Source organism: Mobula hypostoma, chromosome 7, assembly GCF_963921235.1.
Source record: "Mobula hypostoma chromosome 7, sMobHyp1.1, whole genome shotgun sequence".
NCBI lineage: Eukaryota > Metazoa > Chordata > Chondrichthyes > Myliobatiformes > Myliobatidae > Mobula > Mobula hypostoma.
In genome coordinates this window covers 148,194,592-148,206,304 of record NC_086103.1, presented here as the reverse complement: position 1 = coordinate 148,206,304, position 11,713 = coordinate 148,194,592, and the positions used below count along the sequence as shown (strand labels likewise).

At 37.0% G+C, this 11,713-nt stretch overlaps 1 protein-coding gene across 2 annotated transcripts in view; it reads right to left on the bottom strand.

The window, feature by feature from the left end:
* Positions 1-5,355: 5,355 nt before the first annotated feature.
* The window catches only part of pomp (proteasome maturation protein), a 47,839-nt gene continuing 41,481 nt past the window's right edge, over positions 5,356-11,713 (bottom strand). The window contains exon 6 of one of the 2 annotated variants that reach the window (XM_063054255.1): positions 5,356-11,682. In XM_063054255.1, the coding sequence (XP_062910325.1) occupies positions 11,615-11,682 (68 nt within the window). In that variant the 3' untranslated portion in view covers positions 5,356-11,614. The remainder of the gene's footprint in view (positions 11,683-11,713) is intronic. The other variant, XM_063054256.1, reaches the window with a different exon arrangement.

Genomic DNA, 11,713 nt, shown 5'->3' with positions numbered 1-11,713 from the left:
TCACTATAATAGGCTTATTAGGAGTACCATCTGTACCTGCACTCTAGCAGAAAGCTGTGGACTAGGTTCTGCAAAGCTGCCCAGGCACTCAGTGTTACCTGGATGACATTATTATTGCCACTGAGAATGAGAAGAAGCATCTCTAAAATCTCAAGACAGTTTTAAAAAGTCGCGGCCCGAAAAGTTAACTGTACCTCTTCCTGTAGATGCTGCCTGGCCTGCTGCGTTCCACCAGCATTTTGTGTGTTATTTAAAAAAAATTAGAAGGTTATGGGTTCAGAGCACAATACATCAAGTGTGAATTCTTTAAATCAAGCTCCACTTACTGTGCTCACACACCATTGATGCACAAGACTTGCACAAGTGTGCTGAGAAAATTCAAGCAGTGGTAGATGCCCCAAAACCAAAGGCTCTAGTGGAAACCTGCAGCAGTCACCCAAAAGTGTATAGACACTGGATCAATTTCAATTGACCAAAACTAACCTGAATAGCAAAGGAAATAGGGGAAAAACTATTGTTGAATTAAAGATTGGTCATAATACAATAATAATCTGAAATAAGTTCTGAGTATTAATGATTACTGTAATGAAGATTGGCACAAAATTAGTAATCTAAAAAACCTCAAGTATAACCATTCTTTGACTTAATTCCACAGTTGCAGATTCATTTCCAATTTCAAGACTGCAGGCACAAACTAGGTTGATATTGCAGCATTGGGTCACTCACTGAGCAGATAGATCTTAGTTTTAGCAACACACGCAAATGCTGGACAGCATCTATTTAGAGAAGTACAGTTGACATTTCGGGCCGAAACCCTTCGGCAGGACTGGGGAAAAATGCTGAGTAGATTTAAAGGTGGGCTTCTCCTCAGCTTTTTCCCCCAATCCTACCGAAGGGTTTTGGGCCAAAACGTCAACTGTACTTTTTTCTACAGATGCAGCCTGGCCTGCTGAGTTCCACCAGCATTTTGTGTGTGTTGCTTGGATTTCCAGCATCTGCAGATTTTCTCTTGTTTGAGATCTCAATTATAGTCAGCTGAATTATATAAGATCCTGCAGCACCATATTGTAAATTTTGTCTATATTCCTTTATTATAGATGAAGTCCTTCCCCAACTTGTGCTACAAAAACAGAATAATTGAAAGCTGGGGTAAAGTATATGCGTGAACCAACATCTCCCAATTTTTTTAATTTAATGTATGATATTTTTGTGGATTTAACTCACCACAACAACTTTGCAATGAAGTTGCAAAGTGTCAGAAATGCGTACGATGTCATCAGGTGTTAAATCCATGTTTTACTGATCACCTGGTTGTCTACATATCACTAGTTAAGTCATTTTGACTGGATATATGTAAAACTCATCTCTTTTAAACAAGTTAAGAGTTTGAGTTTGGGTTAAGTTTCTGCTCCTGTCTTTGTCTATAGCAGTGCTGTTGTTCTAATATGTTTCAACACCTTTGATTATTTTTATTTTGATAGTTGTAGGAGACATTTTACAAAAATGCAATACTGTTTTAAAAAACAATGTTATTTCCACAAAATTTGCTTGATTACAAATTTTTATCAAGTTTGAGTAAATTGGTTTCAGTTTTGCTCATTTTAAGTAGTTTACAAATTAAAATACAGTATTTATCAGCAGTACACTAAAACTTGTTGCTCAAATTTGAAATTCCTTCAAATTGCTATTTCTAAAATGGATGTTACAGCAACGAAATCATGATTATAATAATAAACTATACTTATCAAACCATAAAACATTTTTAATTTGAATGCATGTACTAGTGATCAGTGACACTTAAAAGCAATTCCCTTTGAATTGTCATATAAACGGCATAATTTTAAAAGCATCCTATGGAATCTCATTTCACCACTAAGCAAATGTAATTCAGAATATGTGTTTTATTTTTCTTATGCTGTATCCTGAATAATTTAGCTAATTTAATTCCCTTATTTCGGGATGATAAAAGTTATGCTAATTGATGTTGGATTATTCAATTAGCAGAGGCTGGTATGTTATTTTAACATGTTGCAGAAAGTAGCTTTGAACTGTTGCTTCTGTGCCTGAAATTAATTAGTCAGAGAACTACAACACAGAAACAGGTCCTACTGCCCATCTAGTGAATGCCGAACTGTAATTCTGTTTCGTCCTCATGATCCTTACCTAGACCAGAGCTCTCCATATCCCTCCCATCATTGTACTTAACCAAATTTCTCTTATATTTCAATCGAAACCAAATCCACTTCTGTTGATACCTCATTCCACACTCACACCACCCTCCGAGTGAAGAAATTCCCCCTCAGGATCCCCTTAAATGTGCCACCTTTCACCTTTGACCTATAGCCTCCAGTTCTAGCTTCAACCAACCTCAGTGGAAAAAGCCTGTTTGCATTTACCCCACCTCTACCCCCTCACAATTTTGTATACCTCCATTAAATCTTCCCTCAATCTCCTACACTCGAGGGAGGTATACGGATTTTTTTTAAAGAAGTACCAACAGTGCCACACACATTGCATAAATAATGTCTCTGTCTCTGGGGATTTCTCTTCGACAGTTACCAATTTGGATACAGCCAATTATTCTGGCAGCATTAAAATCGTATTGCAGACAAAATTCCCTAATCATGATTATTTGTGTTTATCAAACTCGATAAAGCATTTTGAGTATGACCTTACCTGTTGCTTTATAATATTATTCTTTAGATAAGCTTTCTTGTTGAGGTCACAGGACCAAAATATAATTTAAAACCAAGAAACTGGGTATACTTTTTGAAGGAACGATATTTAAGATTCTGCTGTTCACTACAGCCACAATTTTATCACACTCGATGGGTGCTTGTGGCTGTTTCTTAACTTAAATCCACTTTGTTTATTCAATAAGTGGATTGAGTACTTTTGTCTAAAGTGTAGTGATTATTCTTATTTGGCCTAGAGTAGTTACCTTGTGTTTGTGGATGAGGAACAAATCTTGAAACATGGCAAAACAAATGCATGCGTTGAATTAATAAGTATGGTATCAATTCAGCTGTGCTACATCCATGATAGTATTGTCTGATAACATAGTTAAGGTTCCTATTTGTATAAACAATTTTGATCGATAAAATGTTGTAGCTGTAGGATCCAATTACTATACCTATAACACCCTATATCTCACAGCTCAAAATTGTACCTGAATAAGAAAACAGAATCATAGGAAATGTAAAAATGCAGACGTACAGTGGCATGCAAAAGTTTGGGCACCCCTGGTCAAAATTTCTGTTCCTGTGAATAGCTAAGCAACTAAATGATGAACTGATTTCCAAAAGGCATAACGTTAAAGATGACACATTTCTTTAATATTTTAAGCAAGATTACTTTTTTATTTCCGTCTTTTACAGTTCAAAATAACAAAAAAGGAAAAGGGCCCGAAGCAAAAGTTTGGGCACCCTGCATGGTCAGTACTTACTAACACCCCCTTTAGCAAGTATCACAGCTTGCAAACGCTTTCTGTAGCCAGCTAAGTCTTTCAATTATTGTTTGGGGGATTATCACCTATTCTCCCTTGCAAAAGGCTTCTAGTTCTGTGAGATTCTTGGACCGTCTTGTATGCACTGCTCTTTTGAGGTCTATCCACAGATTTTCAATGATGTTTAGGTCGGTAGACTGTGAGGGCCATGGCAAATTGCACCTCTTGAGGTAGTCCATTGTGGATTTTGAGGTGTGTTTCGGATCATTATCCTGTTGTAGAAGCCATCCTCTTTTCATCTACAGCTTTTTTTTACAGACGGTGTGATGTTTGTTTCCAGAATTTGCTGGTATTTAATTGAATTAATTCTTCCCTCTACCAGTGAAATGTTCCCTATGCCACTGGCTGCAACACAAGCCCAAAGCATGATCAATCCACCCCCATGCTTAACAGTTGGAAAGGTGTTCTTTTCAAGAAATTCTGCACCCTTTTTTCTTCAAACATACAGTGGCATGCAAAAGTTTGAGCACCTGTGGTCAAAATTTCTGTTACTGTGAATAGCTAAGCGAGTAAAAGATGAACTGATTTCCAAAAGGCATAACGTTAAAGATGACACATTTCTTTAATATTTTAAGCAAGAAAACTTTTTCATTTCCATCTTTTACAGTTTCAAAATAACATAAAAGGAAAGGGGCCTGAAGCAAAAGTTTGGGCACCCTGCATGGTCAGTACTTAGTAACACCCCCTTTGGCAAGTATCACAGCTTGTAAACGCTTTTTGTAGCCAGCTAAGATTCCCGTAATTCTTGATTGGGGGATTTTCGCCCATTCTTCCTTGCAAAAAGGCTTCTAGTTCTGTGAGATTCTTGGGCCGTCTTGCATGCACTGCCCTTTTGAGGTCTATCCACAGATTTTCGATGATGTTTATGTCAGGGGACTGTGAGGGCCATGGCAAAACCTTCAGCTTGCACCTCTTGAGGTAGTCCATTGTGGATTTTGAGGTGTGTTTAGGTTCCTTATCCTGTTGTAGACGCTATCCTCTTTTCATCCTTGGCTTTTTTTTACAGACAGTGTGATGTTTGCTTCCAGAATCTGCCAGTATTTAATTGAATTCATTCTTCCCTCTACCAGTAAATGTTCCCCGTGCCACTGGCTGCAACACAAGCCCAAAGCATGATCGATCCACCCCTGTGCTTAACAGTTGGAAAGGAGTTCTTTTCATGAAATTCTGCACCCTTTTTTTCTCCAAACATACCTTTGCTCATTGTGGCCAAAAAGTTCTATTTTAATTTCATCAGTCCACAGGACTTGTTTCCAAAATGCATCAGGCTTGTTTAGATGTTCCTTTGAACCTTTTGGATAGAACTTTTTGGCACAATGGACTACCTCAAGAGCCGCAAGCTGAAGGTTTTGCCATGGCCCTCACAGTCCCCTGACCTAAGCATCATCGAGAATCTGTGGATAGACCTCAAAAGAGCAGTGCATGCAAGATGGCCCAAGAATCTCACAGAACAAGAAGCCTTTTGCAAGGAAGAATGGGCGAAAATCCCCCAAACAAGAATTGAGGGAATCTTAGCTGGCTACAAAAAGCTTTTGCAAGCTGTGATACTTGCCAAAGTGGGTGTTACTAAGTACTGCTATGCAGGGTGCCCAAACTTTCGCTTCGGGCCCTTTTCCTTTTTTGTTATTTTGAAACTGAACAAGCCATAGCCCTAACAAACTAATTAAGGTCTGAGACCTTGGTAAAAATCTGAGAGCTCAAATTTCTTGGGGTGCCCCTTTGCATGGTGCTCCTTTCCTTTTTCGCACTCTAAAATTGTACAAAACAAAAATAATACACTAATTTTGCTTAAAATGTTGAAAAGAATGTTTCATCTTTAACTGTATGACTTTTGGAGATCAGTTTATCTTCTACTCGCTTAACTATTCACAGTAACAGAAATTTTGACCGGGGTGCCCAAAGTTTTGCATGCCACTGTAGACCATTCTACCTAAAGCCATATAAACTGATTTCTGTACCTCATGAGCCTCCTGCCCATCTGATGGTCATCCGATCCTAACCTTATTTGCTCCAAACTTTTCATCAATGGCTTCCATATTCTTAACACATATTGTGTAAAGAATTTGTAAAGTTTGTGTTAATAGAGATACAGATAATAACAACAGCAAATTTACACATTTATTGATTAGCTTAATTTTTATTCCATTCTGACAACTCATTTTCAAAGAATACCCGGGCCTTAGAGAGGATACAAAAGTGATTTGCCATAATAAAGAACATTAGATAGAACTTAAAAGCTGGGATAGTTCCAAGAGCACAAGAAGCTGCAGTGATTTGAAAAAGATTCAAAAATCATAATTCTGAAAATGGAGTAAATGTTCCAAGGGGACAGAAGGATCACTAACCAAAGTACGAAGTATTAAGATGATTAGAATAAAACAAAGGATGCAAGGAATTTTTTTGGCACAGCCAATCGTTGTAATATGAAATATACTACCTAAAAGTATAATGTAAGGAAATTTCTTGGTGATTTTCAAAATGGAGAAAAGTCAGAATGTAGAATTTGCAGGACAGTCAGGTAGAGGGACATAGCTGCATAGCTTTTTCAAAGAATCAGTAGAGATATGATGGACATGTGGCCTTCTTCAGTGCTGTATCATTCCAGATTCCACCCTATACAGTGTGTGTCCAATTAATGTAGACTCCTACACAAGTAGAAATGATTACTCCTTAGTCACTATGCCAAGATCTTTCATAAGCATAGGCTTGGTAGCTTGGTTGAGGGAGCAAATATCTGCAGCACTTTCCAACCCTGCAATGTGGCAACCAAGGCAGCAAGCACTTGGATCCACACCAATCCTGCTTGTCTACGCATTAAGTGATGCTAACAACCAGGTAGCATTAATTATTGCATTAATTATCCCTCAGGGATATGTTCCCTTACAAATATGTAATGCAGAGATAAAGCTACACGATCAAATTTCTATATGCAAATGTTGGACCTGAAGACTGATTCCTGGGTTGGGAGGGTTATTCTTAACTATGGAAGATTGCTCTGAATTGGCCCATGTCTCAAATTTAGGAGGTGATCTTTAAATCATAAATAATTCTGGCTGGCATCTTATGAAAGTCTAAGGATTAGAAAAGATAAAACAACAAAAGCTTCTCTGGTTGGAAAATGAAGTTGTGTTCCAGTTCTCCATTCACTTGTTAAGGTTAGTTCCTTATTTATTCAATTATCCCTCCAAAACAATCTGCCAACTCAAGCCAAATATTTCTAATTGTAAACATTTGTTCCCTTTGCGTAGTTTCAGCTTTTTTTTTACTCAATTTTATTGGATTTATTTTGCTTTCACAAACAGCAAGTTAGTACAGAGTATTAACAATAATTGATGTACTGATCATAACCAGAGGATGGCACTGCAGAATATAAACTGTTCAGTTTGTACCTAAAATCATTTAGCAAGTTAGATATAAAGGCAAATGTGTACAGCTATCACTGAGAAATTATGCAATTAAAAATGTATGCTTTTGACATTTGAGGGGGGATTTTCTTGTACTTAGACCAAAGAGAACTGGGGATCACTTATTGCTCTTCCTCTGAAAGTACTGTTTAGTCCAGTTAAAAATTCTTAAACACTGTGAGCAAGGTCAGTGTGATTGAGGATGATCCCAACAACCACAGAGAAACAGTGAAGGGTTGATTCATTATTCATGACTAAAACACAAGCTGAAATAGACAAATATGTCAGCTCCAGCCTCCCAAACAACCTTGACCCAATGCAATTCGCATACTGCCAATACAGGTCTATGGCAGACACCATCTCCCTAACCTCATCTCTAGCACATCTGGACAGTAAAAACACCTATATTAGACGATTATTTATTGAATAATACTCCACTCTCAATACTATATTTCCAAGCAAACTCATCCCTGATTTCCTACACTGGGAAATACCTCCCTCTTTAACTGGATCCTTGATTTCCTGCCCAACAGACCATAATTAGTAAGGATAGGCAGCAACACCACCATGACTACTGAACACTGGTGTCCCATGAGGCTGCTTTCTGAATCCCCTACTTTGCTTCCTATATACTCACGGCTGCATGGCCAGATTCTGCTCAAACTCCATCTACGAGTTTGTAGATAAGACCATCTCAATGGGCCGAATCTCAAATGATGAAGAATCCGAATACAGAAAGAAGATACAGAGCCAAGTGACATGGTGTCATTAGAACAACCTTTCTCCTAATGTCAGCAAAACAAGAGCTGGTCATTAACTTCAGGAAGAGGTGTGGTGCACAAACTCCTATTTACATCAAAGGTACTGAGGTCAAGAGGGTGGAAAACTTCAAGGTCCTACAAGTGAACATCACCAATCACCCATCGTGATCCAATCACATACTTAGAAAATGTCACAAGTCTTCTGGAGTCCACTGATGGTCCATAGATTGATGAGCACCTGTGACTATTTCAAATTGGCCTTGGTTTCAGTGAATCAGTAATAAGCTGGTTGTGCATTAATCCACTTGCTCCAGTAACTTTCACGATAATACCAACATCGTGACAATGCTACAGGAGTGTCATATCTCAGCACTGATACTTCAAAGGGTCAAGATCTGTTGTCCAATTTGTTCAAATTCTTATGGACATGGTGTTCATGGACAGTTTAACTCATTTTGCATAGAATGTCTCTTCACTCTATGACCAACTACCTTTTTAACCCTACAATTTTATTTTATCAATATCCTCTCTTCCTTAATTGTTTCCTATTCCATTTCCTGTTCTGATTGTACTTAGACTGCCCACATATTTTAGACCACACCCCTTTTTAATAGGTTAAAAAAGACACAGGAGGTATCCTAGTCCAGAAACAGCTTCATCCTGTCCAAAACTGATGCTACTGTTCCATGAAATGTAATCACTCTTCCTCCACATTTCAATCATCTTGCTCTACCTATTTACTAATTTACACAGGATTCAGGTCATAATCCAGGATTCATCATCAAGGTCCTGTGTTTTTAGAACCTATTTTCTGATATAATTCCAGGAGGATTCCTGTTACTATCTGTGTCTTTTACTCCAACATAGACAATGACATTTGCATTTAATTTCACACATTCCAAGTTCATCTTCAGCTACTGTAAGTAATTCCTTTCCCAGCACTGATTAGCAACAGAGACAGAGAGATTCCTGTTTTTGCTTAAAGACGGCACTACATACTGCATCTCATTATTACATCAGATCCAGAATCTCCAGAGGGGAAGGCCCCGAGTCCTCGGCTTTGCTTGTTGCTTGGTGGCTGGGGTGGGGTTGAAGCACTCGTCAGAGATGGTACTCAGTGTCCGAGGCCCGAAGTTTTCGGACGGACTCAGAGTTGGCTGCGGTCGGGTGCTCTAACGCATTGGCAAGTTTGCAGTGCTTCCGTCTGCGTGAGATGATGGGGCTATCGGGACTTGAAACTTTTCTTTACCGTGCCCATGGTCTGCTCTTTATCAAATTATGGTATTGCTTTGCACTGTTGTAACTATATGTTATAATTATGTGGTTTTGTCAGTTAGTCTTGGTTTGTCCTGTGTTTCTGTTGTATCGTTCTGGAGGAACATAGTATCATTTTTTAATGCATGCATTTCTAAATGACAATAAACGAGGACTGAGTGTCCTCATAATTTAATCTAATCTAATCACAATCACAATTCTATTTTGCACACTCCCTGACTTCCACATCCTTTTAAGGAACAGTGACTTGGCTCTGCATTGTGACTGTTCACTCTGCAGTCTTTCTTCTTGCCTTCCTAAGCAGCGAAATCATAACTATTGGGGAGAACCAATAACCTCTCGTAAATTTCCACTTGCCACTTTCGTCTAGGATTTTCTTGTGGGGTGTACTTATATTTCTAGAATAAAACTGTCAGTAAGTTTTTACTCAACCCTTACAAACTGCAGTGACTTTAAATCATACTCCAGATAAATAACTTCAATCTGGTGAGATTGTAGTTCAGCATCACCTGAAGATGCACTTGCTCAAGATAGTCTCATCTTCCACTTACCATAGATCAGACACAACCTGTCCCACCATATAAATTTAAAACAGTTGTAAAAATTATACCTTTGCAGTCCTTAATTTAAAGACATTCATGCTTATCAACCAATCACCGACTACACTTTTAGAATACAAACATGCCACCTCTTTCCTCTACATAACAAAATTTAAACCTTATATTCTATAAAAGCAATATACCATACTACTTAATCTGTGCATTATCTAATGCCCTGCTGTAACTGACCAACAATGGATTCTTAAGTCTTTGAACACACTCTTCATTTTGAATTCTGAAAGCAAAATAATTGCATGACAAATTGCCACAGCTGCTTATTACTGGCATTTAATTCCAGAGAAGCATTTTAAAAGAAGGATCTCTTTACATTTGCAATTTAAAGTTTTTTTTTATTTTCAGCAAATTTATAATAAAAAGTTTAACCCATACACAATCCAGCTTCTATCTACAAAATATACTCGTGAGTTGACTTTTCCAGTTTTAAGTGATCAAAGAAAAACTGAAAAATATCCCATAGGCCAGACTCATAAATAATTATTTTTTCTTTTAATTAAAAACTCCATTCTGGCAATTAATGTCAACCATGAAAAGTTTATCTTTTCATTCTTTTAGCTTTTGGCATACCACAGAGTCAACACAGAAGGTTTAGTCCATTGAAATAAATCATGCTGATAATCAAATAATACCCATTCATACTAATTCCAGTTATTCTCCCAATATTCCCATCAATTCTCTCCAAATGCAACCGTTCATCTTCAACTAAGCTATTCACAGTGGCTAATTAACCTACCAACATCTGACTTTCAAGATGTTTGTCCAGACTACTGACCACTTGTTCATAATATGCTTTATTGATGTGGAAGTGTTAAATAAGAACAGTATAGGCAGAAACTAATTGCTTAAACCTGCCATTTGCCATTTTTGAAGAATTAAGAACATATTTAAAACTAGACCATAATTGTCACTGTTGTCGCTTGTAGGGTTTGTGACCTGATTCTTGAGTTTTTTTTAAATAAGCAAAGCCACCCAAATTTTTCAGAATGCTAATTAAAACCATTAACTCCCAGACCAAGTTGAACCAAACAAAACTGGAAAATATCAAGCCCTATTCATACCACAATTCCTGTAAATATTAACTATCAAATAGGATAAGCAAGCAATAATAAAACTGAAATATTAATTTATTATATGGAATTAAAAAAAAATACAGAATCAACTACATTTCTGTTCAAAGTTACAAGTTTGCAAACCTAATAATTTCCATTATTGGTGAAATAAACTTTAAGTCATCAGTTTATTTCTTGTGATGTGCTAAGCCTGACATTTCTCTTCAAGTTCGTCGCTGATGTTAAAGATCTTGCTCTTTGATAATTTCAAGGTGTATGTATTTTGTATACTGAAAATATAGTGGATTACAGAGCCCCCTGATATGCTTTTTTAATCTGCAAGAACTGGATGATAAATATTGAATATAATGATAATCAATAACTTCCACTATATAGTACGTGTCTGTTTTAAAGAGACAGTATTCCTTCAATATGACCGAGAAATCGTAACGTATTTTCTTGAACAATAATGGTTCAAATATGTTTGGATACTAAATGTTAAAACTTATAGCTGTTCAATGAATACTTGCCCCAGCTGCCCATTCTAAAATACCCCAACATTTGATTTGATACACAAAGAAATGTAAGAGTTAATAATGTTGCTGCAACCCTAATTGCTGTTAAATGACAAGTCAGATAGTGTGATATGATAGTAAATGTACACTTGTCATATTTTAGTGATGCTATAAATAGCATTAAATAGAGTACAACTTAACATACTGCTATAATTTTGTTACATATGTGCAATTGAGACTTAAAGCATTCTTAACAGCTAATACAGACATACGACTTGGACTTCCGGTAGATGAATTCTTTTAGGCATTAATTTATCATTTGTTCCTTCTTACAAACTTGAATTCTATGAGAAAGTTTTAAATTATACATTCTGGGCTAGTTGTTGAAGTGTCAATATTTTGGATGTTCTGGTTACATTCAGAACAACCTTTACAGAGCAACAGGAAGCAACACGTGTCTCTTTAAAATCCTTAAAAATTTCCATTAATTACAGCAAGCCAAGTTTGTACTCCATCATTAGATGTGGTTCTCCCATTATTTCACTTTGTGCTGGATCTATAAAGAAAAGAAAATTAAGTGGCAAGTT